Source organism: Tachysurus fulvidraco, chromosome 12 (assembly GCF_022655615.1).
Source record: "Tachysurus fulvidraco isolate hzauxx_2018 chromosome 12, HZAU_PFXX_2.0, whole genome shotgun sequence".
NCBI lineage: Eukaryota > Metazoa > Chordata > Actinopteri > Siluriformes > Bagridae > Tachysurus > Tachysurus fulvidraco.
The window spans coordinates 3107371-3131097 of record NC_062529.1 but is presented as its reverse complement, the minus strand read 5'-3'; the positions used below and the strand labels follow the sequence as shown (position 1 = coordinate 3131097).

At 38.5% G+C, this 23727-nt stretch overlaps 3 protein-coding genes across 6 annotated transcripts in view; 2 read left to right on the top strand and 1 right to left on the bottom strand.

The window, feature by feature from the left end:
- The first annotated feature begins 283 nt into the window (after positions 1 to 283).
- On the top strand, positions 284 to 2158 carry fabp7a (fatty acid binding protein 7, brain, a). Its single transcript, XM_027159680.2, has 4 exons — positions 284 to 444; positions 673 to 845; positions 1104 to 1205; positions 1897 to 2158. The coding sequence occupies exons 1-4, from the start codon at positions 372 to 374 to the stop codon at positions 1945 to 1947; spliced, it is 399 nt and encodes a 132-aa protein (XP_027015481.2). The 5' UTR covers positions 284 to 371; the 3' UTR covers positions 1948 to 2158.
- Positions 2159 to 8679: 6521 nt separating this feature from the next.
- On the top strand, positions 8680 to 18799 carry LOC113651084 (E3 ubiquitin-protein ligase TRIM39-like). The gene is made up of 8 exons (XM_027159716.2): positions 8680 to 8980; positions 9583 to 9659; positions 14382 to 14938; positions 15738 to 15833; positions 15949 to 16182; positions 16271 to 16409; positions 16665 to 16691; positions 17817 to 18799. The coding sequence occupies exons 2-8, from the start codon at positions 9641 to 9643 to the stop codon at positions 18353 to 18355; spliced, it is 1611 nt and encodes a 536-aa protein (XP_027015517.2). The 5' UTR covers positions 8680 to 8980; positions 9583 to 9640; the 3' UTR covers positions 18356 to 18799.
- A 707-nt stretch (positions 18800 to 19506) lies between these two features.
- Positions 19507 to 23727, bottom strand: part of si:ch211-266g18.10 (titin) — a 29513-nt gene continuing 25292 nt past the window's right edge. For all 4 annotated transcript variants that reach the window (XM_047821587.1, XM_047821584.1, XM_047821586.1 and 1 more), the window contains one exon: positions 19507 to 22508. In XM_047821587.1, the coding sequence (XP_047677543.1) occupies positions 22423 to 22508 (86 nt within the window). In that variant the 3' untranslated portion in view covers positions 19507 to 22422. The remainder of the gene's footprint in view (positions 22509 to 23727) is intronic.

Sequence of the window (23727 nt, the reverse complement as noted above, 5' to 3'; positions counted from 1 at the left end):
GTTATTTAGGTGCGGAATCGTTTTAATTTTTTTTTATGGAACTAAATCAACATCTAATTCAAACAATTATTTTTTTCCTTTTCTATTTTTTTAAATCCTGCAACAATTTAATTAATATGCAGTTAACCTTAAATGGGTTAACATACTGTGTGTGCTACACTTATTGTGGATTACTATCAATGCTGGTTCTCGCCATTTATCTGATCCAATCACTACTCAGGGAATTCCTAAAACCATCCAATCAGAAGCAGAGGGCTGTGGCTCCGCCTTCTGTGTAGTATTAATTACACTGGAGTTTTACAGTTTGTAGTCAGTCTCCTGTCTCTGAGCCTTTTTTTGTCTGCTGTTGGACTCACACTTGAACTTTCAACATGGTTGATGCTTTCTGTGCGACCTGGAAACTCATAGACAGCCAGAACTTTGATGAGTACATGAAAGCACTGGGTAAGTTTTTTGTTTTCTTTTAGAAGAAAATAACCCTAATCCAAATAACAGAAACTTTTAAAAAAATTTTTTAACTAATTTTGAAGAAACAATAACCAAGATTGAGTAATAGTGCGTAAAATTGTACGTTTATACGTACATTTATTAATAATACCCACAGTGCAGCCTCAGGTTCTGCTCAAACCGCTGTGATGGATCACTGCTATGTTCATTTCTACATTTTTCCAGGTGTCGGCTTTGCAACAAGGCAAGTAGGAAATGTCACCAAACCCACAGTCGTCATCGGCCAAGAAGGAGACAAGGTCACCGTTAAAACTCTGAGCACTTTCAAGAACACCGAGATCTCCTTCAAGCTGGAAGAGGAGTTTGATGAAACCACTGCAGATGACAGGAATGTAAAGGTTTGTGCATAGAAAGGCACAGATTTTCAATTTATCCATTTATTTCAATCTTAAATATAATGTTATTGGTGTTAAATGGTGATAAGTCCATGGATCATAGTGTTTTTACACGCCTATACTCATTGCAAGAATCCGATACTGCATGAAACACGAAATCCGAAACAAAATCACAACGTTATCTTACATATTTGTTAATTTACTGTCAAAAAAGTAACCAGTAAATCACACCATATACTGTACATTTATCTGCCCTAACAGTCCACAGTAAGCTTGGATGGAGACAAACTTGTGCATGTGCAGAAGTGGGACGGAAAAGAAACCAAGTTCGTCCGAGAAATCAAGGACGACAAGATGATCATGGTAAAGACAAAACTTCATTTCTCTGATTTCGGAAAAGTGGAAAAAACATTTAAATTGTATATTTTATACAAATATCCCTGCCTTGATATCCCTCCATACTCTCCTGCTTATAAAATTATAATAAACATGCACGATATTAAATAATTTGCAGTGTTAGAGAGTTATATTTTGGCTGTTGGGATGGTAACTTGGTAATAAGTACAGAGTGTTTACAGTGTGTAAGCATTATAAAGTAAAAAGGAACAAAACAAAAAGCTTAGTCACAAAAACATGACTACAAAATCGATCGCGATAGAGAGGGATAGAATAGTGTATGTTGTTTAATGTACGTTCAAATTGTAGATCATATTCCAAATGGGATTTAATCTGTATTTGTATTTAGATTGAAACCCAAAGTGGGTGTGGCTTAATGAGCCTTACACCTACACCCATGGAAACACTTAAAATAGTTGGAAGGAATTCCAGCAGGTAGAAATGTTAACAAACCCCAAAGTGTAAACAAACTCTCGGCCTTATCGGCAGTTACTAAGGCTGAAGAAACCCAAGTATGTACATTACACGTACATGGTCCTTTCTTCGGCTGCATACTATTCAATTTCATGTCATTGCTCTTATTTGTTGTGTGTGTTATGAAGTGTTATTTATTACACACACCTAATAACATCACTTGCTTTTCTTTTACCCTTCGCAGACTTTGACCTTTGAAGGTATCCAAGCTGTTCGCACCTATGAAAAGGCGTAAACGATCCGACTCAAGGATGCTTCAGTCTACTCCTGGCAACTTGACAATGTCCGAGCAGCATAAATTTTTTTTTTTTACAACCTAGACTGTTCCATTTTAAGTCATGGGACATGTTTTTTTTTTAACTGCTTTTTATATGAAACATGTGAGTAATGGAGTTCTGATCACTGAACGTTTGTGTAAAACTGACGCAAATACAAACTCGATAACATTCTGCGTTTCTGTGTCTTTCTTGTATTCACTAAACCTTTAACCTCGCTCGTTAAAGTCTCCAGCACACGATGACACGAGTCACACTGACAGTATAATAAACCATTAAATAGATAAGAATCCACATAATTACTTCCATATCTTTAATGTAGTTACTTATTAACACTGAGAGTGTGAGAGAAAGATTGATAGCTACGTAGATAGACAGATAGTCTAAAGTAGTCAGGTTTAATTATGTCTATAAAATGCATGCAATTTCAATATGATGTACAAGTTGGATCATATTTGAATGTGATCCAACTTGTACATCATATGTAATGATGTAAGATCTTCACGATTTAAATGGTAGCAAATAAATATTGTGTGATCTCACACACACGCATAACAAACACATGTTATTAGAGATGCACTGATCAAGTAATGATTGATACTGGATTAAGTCTATCAGAGGTGAATGCATCTAATATCTCATACTCTAAATGTTGTTTAACATGAGTTATGTGTATTGCAGTTTATAGAAATTTTACTTGATTAAATTTCCTGATGTTCCTGGGAATAAGAAAAATAACCTATCTGGATGTTATTTTTTTCCCCTGAAAGTTGCAAAGCACTACCCTATGGTGGGTCTTATACTTTTAATGTTTCTAAGCATGAAAAGAAAGCTGAGTGAATGAAAGTGCAAACATTGTTAAAAAAACAGGAAATTTTTATGCAGTATGCAGTTTACAAGTCACTTTTTATGGAGCATCTGAGAGCTGGTGGGGATTCGAACGTTAAACTCAGACGCTCATGTGAGTTTTCATCTGAGCTTTTGGTATGAATTGGCCTTCATTGTTCTTATTTGTTACAGGTAAAGTAGTTTGTTTAGGTCATAATTTAGGTAAAGAGACACAGGCTTAACAGAGATAAACAACACTATTAATAATGGCACGCGATAAGGTCTAATTATGTAAGTAAACTGGATAGACTTTGGTCTGCTTTTAAAAGAAGGGTCTTATGATGGTGCATTCTTAACGTTATGCACAAGCTCTTTGTTCTTCTTCTTCTTCTTCTTCTTCTTCTTCTTCTTCTTCTTCTTATTATTATTATTATGCTCTTTATCAACCCAAATACCCCATTCAAATCCCAACAGAAATTTGTGGGAATTGTAAAAGAAAAACTTTCATTATAATCAATTAATTTAATTAAAGGGGGGCACGGTGGCTTAGTGGTTAGCACGTTTGCCTCACACCTCCAGGGTTGGGGGTTCGATTCCCGCCTCCGCCTTGTGTGTGTGGAGTTTGCATGTTCTCCCCGTGCCTCGGGGGTTTCCTCCGGGTACTTCGGTTTCCTCCCCGGTCCAAAGACATGAATGGTAGGTTGATTGGCATATCTGGAAAATTGTCCCTAGCGTGTGTGTGTGAGTGAATGAGAGTGTGTGCCCTGCGATGGCTTGGCACGCCATCCAGGGTGTATCCTGCCTTGATGGCCGATTACGCCTGAGATAGGCACAGGCTCCCCGTGACCCGAGAAGTTCGGATAAGCGGTAGAAAATGAATGAATGAATAATTAAATTAAATTAAATTAATTATAGATAATTATCAAAATGGTAAAACAAACAAAGAAAAAACACACAGACAGAAGAGAATTACTAAGTAATTTTTAAATGGCTAGTTTAAGTGAGCCTTCTTTTTTTTACAATCTCAGAACTACAGGTAGTCTTCTCCTGTTCTATCCCGTCCCTCTCAAATAATTAAATTTTTTGCATGCCGAGATACGTTTCTGCTCACCACGGCTGTAAAGAGCGGGGATCTGAGTTACTGTAGCCTTAAGACTGACATAAACTCCCTCATCAACAAGCAATTTCCTTCTGTACAGCCATCTTTGTGGAGATGTTTTTTTTTTGTTTGTTTGTTTGCTATTTTTCTGCACCGTTTTGTGTAAAACTCTACAGACTATTATGTCTGAAATGAAACCCCAGGAGATCAGCAACTTCTGATATTTTCGTCCCGCCCATCTGGAACATCTCATTTCTACTATTCATATGTTTGATGTAAATATTGATGTGCATTTGTATGATTTTATCTACTTCTGCTGCCACATGATTGACTAAATGTTTTGGGGTACAGCGTTAATTGTATCATTATTTTTACAAGCTGTGTGCCGAACACAACTTTTAGTCTGTCTCTATATGCAGTTTGGTATGCATGACTTTCTTTGGGTGATTTATTTCACTTCGTTTTTCTTTTCTTTTGGCAGCTAAATTTGCATTTCTTTTTCCAGGGCTTCAATCATGCTTTGAAAACAGCCTAAATTCTGGACCTTAGGCTTTTGTTTTGCACATTGGCAACTAATTGAAAAGAAAAAATAAACCCTCCATGACCATTTGGTGTTAGCCAAATTTATCAACTATTGAGTGTGCTGAAAAAGGGCAGTCTGTGGGAAGACAATCTGGGCTCTGTTTAATGCGTCTTCACTTGACATCTGTGAATATAAACTGGGTTTGTGCTTATGGTGTGCACTCGGTTTAAGGAGAATGACCTGAAGTAACCTTTGCTTGGCATCAGGAGACTCATCTTGGCTTGGAGGTAATCACATAATCTCACTGGTGTCATTACTTATGAGTGTCGTTCGATTGATCTGACCAACACGGGTAAGCCCCTGCCTACAAAATTCAAAATATGGAAGTGGATATTTAAGAAAAGGTTAACGTAACGTTATTTAAAAAAATTCCTCAGTAAATATCTTTTTAATTAGCTATATGAATGAACATTTTCATGCATGCAGGCCATCTAACTCCAGTTGGGCAGTGGTGGCTCAACTGGTTAAGGCTCTGAGTTGTTGATCGGAGGATCGGGGTTCAAGGCCCAGCACAGCTAAGCTGCCACTGTTGGGCCCTTGAGCAAGGCCCTCAACCCTGTCTGCTCCAGGGGCGCTGTATCATAGCTGCCCCTGCACTCTGATCCCAACCTCATACCACATACCAGTTGGGGTATGTGAAGAAAAAGAATTCCACTGTGCTGTAATGTATATGTGGCGATAATAAAAGCTTCTATGCCCCCGTTCTATTCTATTCTATTCCGTTCTATTCTGTAGAGATTTTAGTTTTTCATTCTGAATATAGAACAAAAGAATAAAAAATACAACGTATTTCCATCCTAGCGCTGTTCATAATGTTCTACAAAGTGACACCATAATAACACATAACCTATGTACAGATAGAGGATATATAGCATATGTGACCTATAGCATACAGTAATTATTCCAAGTGGGTGGAGCTTAGAGCTTTACTGTTTTATATATTGCAGTACAATAAACATTATCTTCTTGAGGTTTTAACAGACATTTTCTATGTAAACTAAGCATTTCTACATGTACAGTAGCACCTTCCCTCGATGACAAAAGAGACTGTGCTTACAAATATCTATATAGCTCATGATCACGTGTGATACTGCTTTAACTCTTTCCTAAACCCTGTTACTCAATGCACTATGGAATGTTAATCATGTATTGTTATCTCACAGCAGGCTGTTAATTTAGTCACAAAAGCACAGCAATTGGACCGGAAGCTAATCGGCCATGGTTTTCAGTATTCAGACCGAATGTAGGCCGTCGATCGCAGTGGCTTACTACCCATAATAACACATTTTAAATGGTCCATCTGTTAACCTTAATATAAACTTGTCAGTAGGATTAGCGAGGAGATGATTGGTTTTAACACGGTGGCATGCTTTTGAAGTGGCGCCAAATGAGCGCCCATGTCATCGTTATTATTTGGATTGCCTGCTAGTGGACTGATGTGGGATGAATGAACGTCAGCTTGGCTCCAAAAACTGTGAATTTTGTCTCTCAGCATGCTAACGCTCAGTAGGAAGTGCTTCATCCTGTCTTTTGTGAAAATTCATTCACCAAAGTATGTGTAGAGAAAGAAAGCTTCAAGAACTAAAAATGCACAAGCAAATAAGAAAGAGGAGCAACCACACAACCAAATAAAACAGAAAAAATTATTAAAAACAGAACACGGGGAGGTTCTTATCGAACATCCCATGATCGTGGTACATGCCTAGGACATGCTCGTAAGCCTATCACACAAATTTCACTTTTGTCGTCTGTTTTGTTCGACTTCCGATATTATCACGAACAGTGTTTTTTACTTTAAAATAACCTTAATGTGAGATTGTAACGTTCTCCTGCTTATATTGACAGAATTAGGATGAAATCTTCCTTTCCTTTTTATTTCTGAGAGATAACCAGATGTTAAAATTGAACAGAGACATACTTTACATGGAACTGAGATATTTTCCAAAGATGTGCCACTATAACCAATCAGTTATTATTAAACATCTACTGAACTCTCTCCATGGTTTTTGTGGCACCATTAGAATTGCTGGCCTTGATCTTTTTTTTCACTCTCTTTGCATCCCGCTGTTCTAACTTTAAGCCGATTTTGCGTCCTCTCTATGGACTGAGGGTAGCCCGTTCTCTTTTAGCCAATAAGCTTTAAGCATGGATGTGACATCACTGTCAGATGATGCTCTCGCCAAGTGGCATGAAAGGAACGAGCCCCTTTTATTCTATCTGAAAAGAAAAGAGTCAGTGGAGGTCTGGGAAAAGCCTAGAGCTGCTCAGAGTTTGCCATGGGAACTACTAACATGGAAGGAAAACTATTTTCAGCTGACAATGGACAGATTGTAGTCAGTCTGTCGTTCCAGCACCAGAATGTGTGTGTCTGCAATGGGAAAGTCTTTAGTGTAGTGGCACTTATTATCACACCCAAGCCTACAGTGATTGATGAGACTGATAATGAGGTTAGAGACAAGATATTGCAGCACACGGCTACTGATATTAGCTATCTTTAATAAAATCACTGATGTTTACAAGCAATAACAACAACAAAAAATTACTGTAGTTTTTGTACTTTGCTAAAGAAAACAAGATTTGAAGTCATTTCACTTCAGACATTTTTTGATAGAAACATGCAGGCCTAGAAGCTGTCTGGTTTTACGTGTAAAAAAAAAGAACCTAAATGTGATCTGAGAAATTTCCAGAAAATCTCAAAATGGGCCTACAGTACCTTGTGTAGTTTTCAAGACTGCTTTTAAAAAAAGCTACTTTATTAGGAATACCTCCAGGAACATGGCAGGTACAGACGCACATACAGCTGAAGATTAGAAAAAAAAACACTCTTTAACCAATCACCAAATGTTTAGTGAACCTGTGTCAAGGACAGTCTCAGATACTTGTTCATAGCTGTCAGAGATGTTAGCACATCTCTCCGCTCACTTTAAACCACTTCTCTGTTTATATCTGTTGTATTTTTCACACCATATGAGTGTACAACAATCCCAAGATGTTAGAAATTCAAATTCAAATGTATTTCTATAGCGCTTTCTCCTCATTCTGATGTTTTATGTGAACATTAAGTGAAGCATTCCTAATAAAGTGGCCAACAGGTATATCTCCTGTAGGGTGAGCATCTATGCAGCTGTTTGGTATATGTTGTGATGCACCGTCAGGCACACATGAGATCATTTCTTTTAGACTACGATACATTTCATAAAACAAAATGGTGGCCAACAACACGACAGAGAATTCAGTGTTTTTAAATACAGAAACATAATTTTACATTTTTTTAAATGTGTATAAAACTATAAAAAGCTAGACACCGAATCAAGGGACAGTTTCAGTCAGGTATTGCTACTGCCAGAGCTTTTATTTAAGATGTGTGGAAGTGCTTAGCATGCTAATCCTTCTTCTCATGAAGCATCCTGTAATGCATACCAAGTAACTGGATCAAATACTTCAGTGTGCAGTAGTTTTTTTTCACCTACTATAACAGTATCCTTTTTTTTTATTGCTTTTAATTTATTTTAAGAAATAAATACATTTTTTATTGCTGTATTTCTTCTTCTTCTTCTTTTTTCTCATGTATATGCAACGTTTTGTGCATGTATTTAAATGTTGTGTAATGTCGCCACCTGGTGGTGAAACGAGTTTGTTACAAGTTGGTCTGCAAATAGAACGGAAACTAACAACGTTTACAAATGTGTAATTTAAAAATACATGCAATATATCCGTAAAAATGACGTCATTAAAAATACTTAAATATAAATGAGTTATGAGTAAATTTGTTTATTATTTGTATTTTACATTGCTTTTGCACAAATCACCTGCATGCACTTCACACCTACAAAGTTGCCAGGATTTCAGAAGTAAATGCATAATTATTGGGCTTTTTTTTTTTTTAAAGAGTAAGTAGTCTGAATTTCCTTTAAACCTGAAAGAAAAAGAAAAATCATATGGATAGAAAATGTGGCCATTTGTCTTTGCTGTCTACACAATTTAACATGAATGTTAAAGAGTAAAAAGAAGTAAGAAGGCAGACATTGGTATAAACATATACACCCATAGACCATGTGATTAGGAACACCTGGAAACTTGCACATTCAACTAAGCATCCAATCAACCAATCTTTGGCATGGTTGTTGCTGGATTTGAGTGGATTGGAGTTTTATACACACCTCTATGGTTCACGAAGAAGGCTGTGGAAAAAACGACGTGTGATGGGAGAGGTGAAGGGAGAATGACCAGACTGATTAATAACTGAAAATCATCTCAGAATGCATTACACATAAAACCTCAGATGATTTCACTTCACTACACTTCACTTTCACTACAGCTGCAGTGGAATTTCATCTTTATTTTCTGTGTGTGTAATGCGGGAATTTCTGTATCTTAACTTCCTTATATAGATAAGAATGCAGTTGTAAGAGTTGTGCTACTTTAGTGAAAGGTGAAAGCGAAAGAATTAACATAGAACACAGTTCTGGCAGTGAAAGATAAGGTATGTACTGCAAATTAAAGGTCTAATTTGTTATTTCAAATGTTGATGTGGTGTGAACTTATGAAAAAGTGATTTGGAAAGTGATTCTAATATAATATTAAATTCAGCATCAAACTATGTCAAATATTTCCTTGTTATTTTGATGCATTGGCAAATATTTAGTAACATTGAAAAAGCTCACTGCCTTAAGTTGAACTGAATATTTCAAATAGTGAGCAAAATCTCAAACTAGAAATATTATTACATAGTAAATAGTATTTGTATTTCTAGTAAATATTACAATTCATATTAGATTATATTTTATGATTTTATAGCATTTTTGGACAATAATAATTAATGAATATTATTATCCCTTTAATGAAAGGTACACAAACAGGAGAACTGCAACAAATACTATTTTACAAGCTGCTGAATACACTGCATTGTTAATTCTGTTGAACCAAATTTGTAGTTATAATTTTGATGATAACAATTACAACTGATGGTTTACTCTACAATTTCCAATCCATATTATATAATACACCCACTTGCTTTAACTGTTAATTTTATCCATTTTGTTTATTGATTATTTAACAAAATTTTGTGATTTCTTTTTGTACAAGTTGAAAAGAGGTAGGAGGTGGATTAAAGCCCCAACCAAGAAAAGGCAGAAGAAACAGAATGGCTTATTCAGCTTACTGTAAGTTTCAGAGTGTTTACAGAAACAGATTTCTCTGTTTTCACACTGTAGTTTCTAAACTAGCGTAATTAATGTTCGGTTAATACACAGAAAGGCTGATTTCACTACCGTATGCTGTATATTTACCAGTTTAGTGTATTAAATCTGTTCATTCTCATTACTGGTTGGAGTTGTAAAGTTTATTTACTATTATTTAAACCGAAACTAATTTTAAACTAATGGGGATATTATGTTGTTTATCCAGTTAAACAGCAATATAATGCAATTGTCATGATAGGCATGCAGGTGAATCAGATTTCAGGGCTGTCAAGTGTCACGCATTGAGAGTGACAGTCACACATTTAGGTCTTTTCTCACGCTTTCCCACCACACATCTTATTTCTCACGCTTTTGACTATTTATCATATATTTAATGTGCCGCAGCGCCAAAAATGTATCTGTCCGCACGGCTGTCTCTATGGGACCGACTCTCCTGGAGTTCTTAGTCAAGCCTGACACTTATCAGCCAATCAGAAAATAACACTATCTGGGTAAGATTTAACGCAACAACCAATGAAAAAAAAAGAACATTCAATAGCGAGGGTATTTTCGATGGTCGGTTTAAACAAAACGTCAACACGAAACAATCATGACCCTAAAAATGTTGAGCCGAAATGTTGAGTGCTTGAGCCGAACTGTTTTAAATGGGAGCCACATTACAAATGATAAAGGAGTCCAAAAAGGCAACAAACACTTACAATAAACACCAGTGATAATCTCTCTCTCTCTCTCTCTCTCTCTCTCTCTCTCTCTCTCTCTCTCTCTCTCTCTCTCTCTCTCTCTCTCTCACACACACACACACACACACACACACACACACACACACACACACACACACACACACACACACACACACACAAATTAATGAATGCAAATTGAACAAATACTTTGTCTTTGGTTAAATTGCGGTCCGGTCAGTGATTCTTACCAAACACAACTCCCCCATTATTATTATTATTATTATTATTATTATTATTATTATTATTATTATTATTATTATTATTATTATTATTATTATTATTATTTTTATTTATTTATTTATTTATTTATTTATTTATTTATTTATTTATTGTGGGTTGTTGGAGATTGTCACGCTTGCCTGTCTTCAAAACTTGAGAACCCTAAGCTTTAATGACACATTAACAAACAATCCATACCAAAAAGGCACAGGTCAAGCGACCAACAAACATAACAAACTGGGCTAGGATAGGAAACAGAAAACGAAATACAAATACAGGGTCAAACTCGTAAAGATGTGTGGCATGGTTGTGAACGTCTCTTCATAAAGGTTAGAACTTAAGTGCGTGGTGATTAGGACTGTGAATAAGGACGTAAGTGTACATTTTCCCTCCTGTTTTCCTTTGTTTTGTCTGAGCTAACACAAAGCTAATATAAAGCTAGAACACAAATTCATGTAGCATGATCATCTGCCCAGTTTCCAAGAGCACTGAAAGAGAATTCAGGTTGCATTAGTGTTCATAAAACTAATTTATTATCAGATTAATAGCAAGACAGCACCTTAGCTTAGTTCACACGCTACGTTAAACTAATTAAACACTTCCATGGAGAAAACCTTTCATCATTTCAAAATGGTAAGCAGCAAATAAACATTCTTCTTACGAAGAAATATAAAATACATACCATAATTTAATGCAGTCAACACAGAGATATAAATTCAAAGCTTTTGAAGAAACCTAGTTATTTAATACATCATTAAAAAAACATAGGGTTGCATTAGCACAAAGTTACTGTTACACAGATAGATTAAAAACTTGACATGTACAAGGTGAGAAATATGAAAAGGAAATGTTTTATCAGTGTAGTCACCACTATTTAGCATTAAAAAAACATAGCATTCAACTATTAATGTCCAAAGGGTTTCAAGGAGAGTTCACCCCGGTGAACGAGAGGGTCGTTTCCCTGCGCCTTCAGGTCGGGGAGAGGTCTCTCACTGTTATTTGTGCTTATGGGCCAAATGGCAGTGTAGAGTACCCGACCTTCTTGGCATCTCTGGGAGGGGTACTAGAAAGTGCCCCGACCGGGGACTCCGTCATTCTACTGTGTGACTTCAACGCTCACGTGGGCAGCGACAGTGACACCTGGAGGGGCGTGATTGGGAGGAACGGCCCCCCGAACTGAACCCGAGTGGTGTTCTGTTATTGGACTTCTGTGCTAGTCACAGTTTGTCCATAACGAACACCATGTTCAAGCATAAGGGTGTCCATCAGTACACATGGCACCAGGACACCCTAGGTCGGAAGTCGATGATCGACTTTGTGGTTGTTTCATCTGACCTCCGGCCGTTTGTCTTGGACACTCGGGTAAAGAGAGGGGCGGAGCTGTCAACCGATCACCACCTGGTGGTGAGTTGGGTCCGATGGCAGGGAAGGAAGTTGGACAGACTGGTCAGACCCAAACGTACTGTGAGGGTCCGCTGGGAACGTTTGGCAGAGTCTCCTATCAGAGAGATCTTCAACTCTCACCTCCGGCAGAGCTTCAACCAGATCCCGAGGGAGGTTGGAGACATTGAGTACGAGTGGACCATGTTCTCCACCTCCATTGTCGATGCAGCTGCACGGAGCTGTGGCCATAAGGTCTCAGGTGCCTGTCGTGGCGGCAATCCCCGAACCCGGTGGTGGACCCCGGAAGTAAGGGATGCCGTCAAGCTGAAGAAGGAGTCCTATCGAGCCTGGTTGGCTCGGGGGACTCCGGAGGCAGCTGATAGGTACCGGAGGGCCAAGCGAGCTTCAGCCCGGGTGTTGCAGAGGCAAAAACTCGGGTCTGGGAGGAGTTCGGTGAGGCCATGGAGAAGGACTATCGGTTGGCCTCGAAGAAATTCTGGCAAACTGTCCGGTGCCTCAGGAGGGGGAAGCAGTGCCCTGCTCACACTGTTTACAGTGGGATTGGGAATCTGCTGACTTCGACTGGTGACATCCTCGGACGGTGGAAGGAGTACTTCGAGGATCTCCTCAACCCCACCAACATGTCTTCCATTGAGGAAGCAGAGGCGGAGGGCTTGGTTGTGGACTCGTCGATCCCCCGAGCTGAGGTCACTGAGGTAGTTGAGAAGCTCCTCGGTGGCAAGGCACCGGGGGTGGATGAGATCCGCCCTGAGTACCTTAATTCTCTGGATGTTGTGGGGCTGTCTTGGTTGACACGGCACTGCAACATCGCGTGGCGGTTGGGGACAGTGCCTCTGGACTGGCAGACTGGGGTGGTGGTCCCTCTGTTTAAGAAGAGGGACTGGAGGGTGTGTTCCAACTACAGGGGGATCACACTCCTCAGACTCCCCGGAAAAGTCTATGCCAGGGTACTGGAGATGAGAATTCGGCCAATAGTCGAACCTTGGATTCAGGAGGAACAATGCGGGTTTCGTCCTGGCCGTGGAACACTGGACCATCTCTATACCCTCACCAGGTTGCTGGAGGGTTCATGGGAGTTTGCCCATGAATACTCCAGTGGATCTGGAGAAGGCATTTGATCTGGAGAAGGCATTTGACTGTGTCCCTCGTGGTGACCTGTGGGGGGTGCTCTGGGAGTATGGGGTTCGGGGTCCTCTGCTAAGGGCTGTCCGGTCCCTATATGACCGGAGCAGGAGTTTGGTTTGCATTGCCGGCAGTAAGTCAGACTTGTTCCCGGTACATGTTGGACTCCGACAGGGCTGCCCTTTCACCTGTCCTGTTCATTATTTATATGGACAGGATTTCTAGCCGCAGTCGGGGGCCGGAGGGAGTCCGCTTTGGGGACCACAGGATTTCGTCTCTGCTTTTTGCAGATGATGTTGTCCTGTTGGCTTCTTCAAATCAGGACCTTCAGCATGCACTGGGACGGTTTGCAGCCGAGTGTGAAGTGGCGGGGATGAGAATCAGCACCTCCAAGTCCGAGGCCATGGTTCTCAGCCGGAAAAGGGTGGCTTGCCCCCTTCAGGTTGGTGGAGAGCTCCTGCCTCAAGTGGAGGAGTTTAAGTATCTTGGGGTCCTGTTCAGAAGTGAGGGAAGGATGGAACGGGAGATCGACAGGCGGATCGGTGTATCTTCTGCAGTGATGCGGTCGATATACACAATAGATCTGTTGTGGTGAAGAAAAGGCTGAGCCGCAAGGCGAAGCTCTCTATTTACCAGTCGATCTACGTTCCTACCCTCACCTATGGTCATGAGCTTTGGGTCATGACCGAAAGGACAAGATACAGGCGGCCGAAATGAGTTTCCTCCGCAGGGTGGCTGGGCGCACCCTTAGAGATAGGGTGAGGAGTTCAGTCACTCGGGAGGAGCTCAGAGTAGAGCCGCTGCTCCTCCACATTGAGAGGGGTCAGCTGAGGTGGCTCGGGCATCTGTTTCGGATGCCTCCTGGACGCCTCCCTGGGGAGCTGTTCCGGGCATGTCCAACCGGGAGGAGGCCCCGGGGAAGACCTAGGACACGCTGGAGGGACTATGTCTCTTCGCTGGCCTGGGAACGCCTCGGTATTCCCCGGAAGAGCTGGAGGAAGTGTCTGGGGAGAGGGAAGTCTGGGTGTCCCTGCTTAGATTGCTGCCCCCGCGACCCGGCCCCGGATAAGCGGTAGAAAATGGATGGATGGATGGATGGATGGGGTTCAAGGAGTGAAGTATAACCATTGATTTCAAGTGCATAATAATGATTGAAATAATGTTTATTTCGTTATTTTTATTCTGAAATATCAAACAGATACACATGACTCCAAGAACCTCCTGTATCAAGCATCGTTGTTGTGTTCAACCTGTCTGGAGGTCTTCACTGATCCAGTCACGACTCCATGTGGACACAATTTCTGCAAGAGCTGCCTTACACAATTCTGGAACAAATGTGAAATCTGCTGTTGTCCATCATGCAAAGAGGAATTCACCAAAAGACCAGAAGTCAAAATTAACACATCTCTAAGTGAGATTATCGAGCACTTTAAGAAGAAAAATACTCTTAGTGAAACTGATGTTCTATGTGACATTTGCAATGTAAATAAGCAGAAGGCTCTAAAATCCTGCCTGGATTGTGGGATGACTTTTTGTATGTCTCATCTAGAGCCTCATACTCACGTTGAAAAACTTCTAAAACACAAATTAATAAACCCTTTGAAGAACTTGGCAGACTACATTTGCAAAAAGCATCAGAGACCGCTGGAGATGTTCTGTAAAGACGATCAGATGTTCTTGTGCGAGTTCTGCGTTGAAGTGGGTCACAGGAATCACACAGTCAGTAATTTAGAGGACGAGACTGGACAGAGGAAGGTGAGAGAGGCTGATTAGCAAGCACGCTATAAATAAAGTAAATGGTTTGTTATTTAAGGACAGATTTGTTTTAGAAGAGGTTTAATTAAAGGTAATAGAAGGAGTCTCCAGTTTCAGATGAGGAACAGTCAGTAAGTTTGGTTCAACACTTTGGTTCTCATTAATCTTCTATTTGGTCTCATAGATTTTCTCATAGTATGTTTGCACAAATATTAAAGATGAAGATAGACAGTAGGATTTCCAGATACAACTAAATGATTCATCTACCTCAAGAATATGAAAGCAAGTGTGAAATTTGCAAAATAAGCTGAACAGACAGACTTCTGGAGATCAGGCGTATTCTTAAATAAATCTTTATCAAACTTGGATGGAGCGGATGGTAGGTCTTTTTTTTGGACAAAGCCAGGAGAATTCCAACCAAAGGCTAAAATACTATAAAGGTCACCAACCCGAGTCACCACCCCTAATATTAGACTGATATCGGTGCCACTGTACACTTTTTTTTTTTTTATTTAAAATCTCCGGTTTCCGGTTTCCTCCCCCAGTCCAAAGACATGCATGGTAGGTTGATTGGCATTTCTGGAAAATTATCCGTAGTGTGTGATTGCGAATTGTGAATGAGAGTGTGTGTGTGTCTGCCCTGCGATGGGTTGGCACTCCGTCCAGGGTGTATCCTGCCTTGATGCCCAATGACGCCTGAGATAGGCACAGGCTCCCCGTGACCCGAGGTAGTTCGGATAAGCGGTAGAAAATGAATGAATGAATGAATCTAAAATATGATTTTTTTTTTGGATTTCAGACTCAGCTGGAAAACTCAAGAAAAGAAGTGCAGCACATGATCCGGGACCGACTGGAGAAGATTCAAGAAATCAAGAACAGAGTAGAACTTTGCAGAGTGGGTGAATCATACATCCAATGATATAAAATTTTGAATCGATGTTGGCGAAACCTTTCTCTCATATAGTAAGTTTAATATGATGGCTTGTGATAAAAGTGATGCATTCTTTTAGACAATCACAGTGACCGAGAACAAAGACGGCATCGAAGTCTTCTCTGCACTGGTCGATTACATACATACAAGTCAATCTGTGCTGTGCGAACTAACAGAGAAGAAGCAAAAATTAGTGGAAAATCAGGCTGAAGAACTCATTAAAGACCTGCAGCAGGAAATCACAGTGCTAAAGAGGAGAGCTAGTGAACTGGAGCAGATCTTAAACAATGAGGATCATCTCCATCTCCTAAAGGTCATTGATTCACTCTTTCTCCAATCTCAGTGCAAAACTCCACAGACCTACAGTTCCATGCTGAAAGGTTCCTCTTCTGTCTTCTTAGATTTACTCATCTGTGCACAGACCTCCATCAACCAAAGACTGGACAGACATCAGTCTAAACACTGGTCTAAGTGTGAGTAGTCTGTGGGATGCTCTGACTAACCTCTTGGAAACTCTGTCTCAGTCACTTGGAGACATAGGTAAGAATCTGAGAGTTTTAATGACCATTTACAGATACTATCACCACCTATCATACCTACTATCACCATAACGAGAAGAGCTTGTCTTTTGGACGTTTCATGACGATAAATGGATAAAAAAAAGATTCTATTGCTGAGGAATAAATAACTTCAGAACAAAGTAAACAAATTTTCTATACCGTTGTTGTATGTACATTTAAATACAAGTTATTCTGGCATTATTCATTGGATTTATTTTGTAATCCATGTCCACAGATCTGAGGAGGATTCAGCTGTATGCAGGTATTGTGCAGATTTTTCCCCACACTCAAAATTTAAAGTTTTTAAAAAAAGTGATTTAAAAAATTAAAATTTAAAGAGTGGTAAGATGGTAGATAGATAGATAGATAGATAGATAGATAGATAGATAGATAGATAGATAGATAGATAGATAGATAGATGGATGGATAGATAGATGATTTAGAAAGTTTTCAAATGTACACCCATCTAAATAAAAGATTATAGATCGTTTCTACCTAATGTTAAGTTCTGCATAATTTTAATGTACTTGAAATAATGTGCCAATGGATAGATGTGGCAAAGGAAACTCGGATCTGGTCTATAAGTCATAATTATCTTTGCTCTATTAGCTTTATTTGTTTATTTAGCCAGATCTTTGCAAGCTCTACATTTCCTTCTGGAAATACACTATGCATCTAAAAGTCTACACACCCCTGGTAAAATTGCAGGTTTCTGTGATGAAGTCAGTAAAGATAAATTATGTCAGTTTTCCATGATCAACAAATGGAGATAATTGAGCATCACAGTGACGTTTCAAACAACAAGACTTTCTTTTAAAGATGACTGGCAAGAACTGGTCACTCCTGACAATGTGACTACATTGTCTTGTATTTTTTTTTATTTGTTGAGCTGGCTCGATAGAAATAAATAACATTGAAGCCCACCTACATTTTTCAAGATTACAAGATACATTTTTGTATTTAATTATAAATTATGTTTGGTGGGACAAGAAGAGAGTTTGTCATTCAAAGAACACAATGCGAATAGTGAAGCATGGTGGTGGAAGCATTGTGATAAGGGGCTGCATCTGGGACTCTAGCCAAGACCGAGGGAATCATAGACAACTCCAAATACCAGTTAAAATATGCAGGACTTAAAGAGCTGAATATGGAGAACAAACCTTTTTCAAATAAGCAATACAATCCTTTTTTAACAAAAGTATTAGTTAAGAAGTGTGCGCACGTATGCAGCCCACTTATTGCACATTTATTTTTCTTTATTTAGTAACCTGCAGTATTTACAGGATTGTGTAGACCTTTTATATCTATTGTAATTTACTTCAGTGTACTAGCTAATGATTCAGCAGATCCCTGCATTCTTCTTTCAAACACTATGTGTTTCTTTTAGTGGATATAACTCTGGATCCTGACACAGCCCATCCCAATCTCTTCCTGTCTTGTGATCAAAAGCAAGTGAGATATGGAGACACAGCACAAAATCTCCCTGACAATCCCCAAAGGTTTACTTATTTCTACATGGTCCTGGGAAAGCAGGGTTTCTCTTCAGGGAGATTTTACTTTGAGGTGCAGGTCAATAGGAAGACTATGTGGACTTTAGGAGTGGTCAGTGAGTCCGCTAATAGGAAGGTGGACCTAATGATGGCACCTGAAAATGGGTTCTGGACTATGGCTGGGAGGAATGGGAATGAGTGCTATGTTTTTGAAGGTACTAAGATCCTGATCTCACAGGGAAAGACACCACAGAAGGTGGGAGTGTTTGTTGATTATGAGGAGGGTCTGGTTTCATTTCATGATGTAGAGGCCAGGTGTCATATATTCTCTTTCACTGGTCAGTTGTTTACTGACAAACTCTATCCATTCATCAATCCTGGGTTAGATGACAATGGAAACAATTCAGCACCACTGATCATCTCTAGTGTACTATAAATTAAATCTTTTTTTTTCTTCATGAAATGAAAATAAACACATAATTACTGTATGCTTTTCCATTCCTGATAATTTTTAGTTGTTGGGTGTTGGTTAATTTTAAATGACAGCAGTAAAAGCAGTAGTAGTACTAGTTCTGGTTGTGATTTCTATAAAATAGTAAATAAATCAGAGGTAAAGATGTTTTCTACTTTCTCTGTAATATGAAAAATAATAATGGCTTATTAACTGGTGAGGGAGCGACTGATAAAGAGCTAACTAGATTAACAGTTTTTTAAGAGAAATAAATGCTTCAGGATGTGATGTTATTGGAAAATAATTAACTTTGAAGTGGTGACAGTAAATGTGCTTCACATCAGGTGGCATTACACCAACACATTGTTGATTATTTTCCGTATACGATTGGTATAAAAAATACTTTGTTCTATAATAATCTTTTCAATACCCAGAAATTAGTATGTATTATTACATTATGCTACATCATGACTGTATATTAAAAATGATCTATTAATATAATCAGATGCTGGCTGGATCTTCCTTGTGTGAGTTTTATGATTCACTGATAATTGTAGCATGTGCTTCAAGTTCCTTTGACACTTTTTAACCTAACATAGAAGCTAGTTCATCCAAAGTCCAGTTTAGATTTTAACAATCCAAGGTGGGGGGACACGGTGGCTTAGTGGTTAGCACGTTCCCCTCACACCTCCAGGGTCGGGGTTCAATTCTCGCCTCCGCCTTGTGTGTGTGGAGTTTGCATGTTCTCCACGTGCCTCTGGGGTTTCCTCCGGGTACTCCGGTTTCCTCCCCCGGTCCAAAGACATGGTAGGTTGATTGGCATCTCTGGAAAAATTGTCCGTAGTGTGTGATTGCGTGAGTGAATGAGAGTGTGTGTGTGCCCTGTGATGGGTTGGCACTCTGTCCAGGGTGTATCCTGCCTTGATGCCCGATGATGCCTGAGATAGGCACAGGCTCCCTGTGACCCGAGAAGTTCGGATAAGTGGTAGAAAATGAGTGAGTGAGTGAGTGAGTGAGAACAATCCAAGGTGGAAAAGTTCAAATTATTTGCTTTACTACTACTTCATAAAGCATACATTTTGGATCATGAAGCACAGTGTATCATGTTGCATTTACAGTAAATGACTCCATACATATCAGAGTATTCATAAACATTTATTCAAAGTAGATTTGTGATTTTCAGAATTGTGAATTTTCTACTCCCCCTAGAGGTCCCCGGATGTCAATTTGACAACCGCTGGGGTAAAACCAACCAACCAAGCAACAAACAAACAAAAAACCTCACTCACATACTTGTTCATTTTATCAGCCAGGATTTTAGATGCAGTTTTACACAAAGCAGAAAACACACCTCATGCATTTCGGCTGAGAATCTGAACAAAAAAGAAATAGAAATACAGATGCCAATTGTTATGCAATATACAACATTTGTAGACAATTTGAACAATTTAAACCAAGCTGGTGTGAGTAGCACCATGCCTGAAAACATGCGCTGTATTTCTTCTATATACAACACCATTGTCACCTTCTTTAGAGTTCTCATCAACATCTCATAAAACATCTACCAGCTTTCAAAACAAGCATTTTATATAATGAGCTTGTTTTATTGAACACAAAATTTGTGTATGAAGCTGTTTAAAATAACTATACAGCAAAAATGATCTTTTAAGTCATGATATGTGACAGATTTTCTCAAGTAAATAATAAAAGAATGAAAAAGTCTCAGTAAACATGAGGTTTGATTCAGTTTAAAAAGTCATCTGAATCAAGCACAGTTTACCTTAAAGTAGATAAGACTGACATATTTAGTCAAATGTGCTGGCAAGATCTTTACGAGATTTTCGGATTTGCCATTTATAAAACATTTAATAATGATCTAATCAGTCATTATTTATATTCTGCAAAATTCTCGGCTCTTCTTAGACTTAACTCTCAACCGTTTTTTTTACTCTAGAGTAAAATCTGTGAGTTGTAATGAAAGAAGAGTCCGATTTGTTATAATCAGCCTGTGATTGTGCTAGAATATTAAATATTACATAAATAAATAATGTACGCAGTTAAAGGAACATTTCTCAAAAGATTATAATTAGACTATGTTTAAGATACATGGACTCATTCCAAGCTGAACATCATCTTTATGTTCAATTTGGACCAAAGTATTATCAAACATATTGGTTTTAAAGCACCAATATTCATCAAAACAAGATACCTGGAACTGTTGGCCCAAAATTCTCAAAACTGTCTGCAATTGCGTCAATAATAATCATCTTTGGTCAGTTAAACTGATGTAAGTTATTCTTTTGAGTAATATCATGCAAATACAAAAGGCTTATTCTTGTAAGCATCAAACTCAGTTCATATCTACAAAGTAAAGTACAGATAGGTCTGTAGATATTCTTGGAAATAGTGAATTAGCAAAGATTTACAAGACGTACTCAATCCAGCCAGGATAAGCCAGGACTGTGTTTCAAAACACAAAATTGAGAGTCATGGGTGGAGTTGAGATTGTACGTTCCACCACAGCGCTGTTGAATTCTCAGTTCTGATTGGTCAGAAGGTGTTGATTTATTTTTTATTACAGCAGTCAGTCCTGACTATATTTCTAGCTTTAAACTACGTTTATATCGACACGTTCGTCCTAATACGTTAATATTTCTGTAGTAACAAATTGCAACTTTAAGTTTTCCATCACAAGAACGTCCTCAGGTCCTCGAGACCTTTTTAGTTTATTAGTAAAATGTCAATCCTTGTTACAGAAAATGTAACCAGATGTTTACAGCTGTTTAATGGAACAAACTAACTAACTAACTGGCATTAAATGTAACTAAAAACAATTAAAAAGTACAACATACTGTAAAGAGATCATTTTAAAAATGTATTTGTTGACAATTTGTTTTTGTATAAATCAGGATCGTGTCGTGACTGTGCTTTACAGTATGTTGGGCTGCTTCACACCAACACATCATCCATTAAATTACCATAACAACATGTTGTGTCAGGTTTTATTCCTTAATCTATTCCTTAATGTTTACACATTTCTAACTTGACATATTTCTAACGCATCATATTTTAATGATCATGTAAACACTAGTTACTATGCCATTCCTCTAATCACAGTTTAGTGATTAAATAAATACTGATGGCATTGGATGACCTCATAAATGCATTATCTTTCCTTAAAGGATGAAGGAATAATTTAACATCAAGGTCCCATTATCGCATGCCTTTGAGAGTTTCCACAGATAAAGTTCTGACTAGCTAAGAATAGGGATGATGGAATTAGTGCTTGTAGCTTTGGTTACTTAAATATTATGAAATCCAGCTACAAATATTAGGTTGGAAAAGTCATTCAGTATTTGCAGATATACTGAACTGAAAAGCATAGAATGAGCAATATATACAGGAAACTTCACAGCCCACAAATCCAGCCTTAAGATACTGCATACCTTCATAGTGTTCCTTTAGTTTCTGCATAAACTTCGATTTCTGTGAAGTTTTTTGTTACATCGTGATAGGAAATCTATTTCATCCATCATTTTGATTAACCGTAAGTAGAATGCTTTGAATCAGCACTCTATCAAAATGAGGCACAAGTACCATTGCATATTCAGGTGTAGGTTTAAAACCTCGTCTCTTAACACGTTTAAAACGTTTACAAACATTTTCTGTGATCGGACGAGTGCTTGTTTTCTTCGTCGCCTGTCAGAGCTTTCACGGACACACATTTCTGCCATTCCTTGTAAGATTTACATTCAGTGTACAAAACATGAAAAAGAGAGTACAAACCTGAACTGCTTCTATAATATACTATGACTTAAATAAAAACTAGGCTAAACAAATCTACAGTAGCATAAACATATCTAGAACAAGACACACACTTAGACAGTAAATGGAATTGCTTGTATTGTCCCGGTTTTGAAAGCTCATTAACAGTAATTGTCCCCGACTTCCTCGATTTCGGCGTTGAGGACCAATAGTGTATCAGTAACCTTTGAAGGTTAATGTATGTATCATAGATGTCAACATTTCACACAACCTGATGCTGGTGACCTTCATAAGAAAGGTGGTGAAAATGGGAAGAAGGGATACTGGATGTCATATTCGTCCACGTAGAAACATTGGAAGTATGGGACTTCTTCTGCAGAAATAGAATTTTAAAGTGATAAGTATGTTGAGAAAATATTATGCATTTTCCTAATGAAAGTGTATTAAAAATGTTCAGCTATGACCAGAAAAATCAGTAGTAGCCCAGCAAAAAACTATATGTTAAAGGTAGGGTCTCCGATTTTTGAGAAATGCTTCAGAAAACTGAGTCGGGCCAAAAACTAAACAAAAATCAAAACAAACAAGTAGCCAATGAGCAGAAAGGGGCGTGTCTTCACAGAAAGCGGTTTTAACATTGACATGGAGGATAAAAACAAAAAAGAAAGCGAAGAAAGGCTTACGATAAGGCAAGAAGTAGGACCGTGTTAATATAGGATCAGCTTTCCAGCGCTGGAGAGAACTGAAGGAGCAGGAAGTTGGCGCATATTCACAGATTTGAGGTTCCCGAGTCAATAACAGCGTTTAGCTCAGGAGTTATTGACCTGGGAATCTCCAATCTGTGAATATGCGGCCAGCTTTACTTAAGACGCCGAGGCACTTTTCTCCTTCTCGATAGGTGAGTAACATTGGTTTTGCTTTGTTACACAGAACTAATATATGCCTTTGTCCTTTACATGATTATGTTTGTGTGTCATTTTTGTTTGTTTGTTTATCTGCAATTGTATTGTTCTTCCCTTCAGCTATGATAAAGACACGTTTCTTTTCATTAGTTGCCTGGGTTACGTATGTATGTGTGGGCAGATCTATCAATACAGGGGTGGGACCCATTTGGGTTAGGGGTGTGTTTGTTTTGGTGATTTTATATGTCGACATTGGCTTTCAAAATCAGAGACTATGGCTACATGTTCCTTCCCTCCATGTACTCATTCATTTCCTTTAGTCTGTATTAATCAGTACTTCACTTTTTTGTTTGATTGTTGCTTAAAAAAATTAATTCCTTTTCTTTTTTTTCTTCTTTCTTTCAGAAAACTATTTTGCAATGACAGAAATATTGTGTTGATGTCACTCAACACATCTTGGCCCAAAACTGTGGAAAATATGTGATAATTTTGAAAACAATTCCAAATATTTTGGAATTTGCTTTAATTTCTGCAATTGCAAATAATGTGATTTCCTGGAGGAACTGGTTAGTGCACTTAGTTAGCTTAACTAGCGCACCACATTTTAGCCACTACAGCTATTATCTACCTAGTGGACTAGATAAATTCATGATTTGCCCACCAGGTGTAGGTTTCAGATCCCAAAAACAAATA

Coding starts and splice junctions, on each gene's coding strand:
- LOC113651084 (XM_027159716.2), top strand. Junction 14,939..15,737: donor ACGAGACTGGACAGAGGAAG/GTGAGAGAGGCT, acceptor TTTGGATTTCAG/ACTCAGCTGGAAAACTCAAG. Junction 16,692..17,816: donor GAGGATTCAGCTGTATGCAG/GTATTGTGCAGA, acceptor TGTTTCTTTTAG/TGGATATAACTCTGGATCCT.
- fabp7a (XM_027159680.2), top strand. CDS start 372: ATGGTTGATGCTTTCTGTGCGACCTGGAAACTCATAGACAGCCAGAAC. Junction 846..1,103: donor CAGATGACAGGAATGTAAAG/GTTTGTGCATAG, acceptor CTGCCCTAACAG/TCCACAGTAAGCTTGGATGG. Junction 1,206..1,896: donor AGGACGACAAGATGATCATG/GTAAAGACAAAA, acceptor TACCCTTCGCAG/ACTTTGACCTTTGAAGGTAT.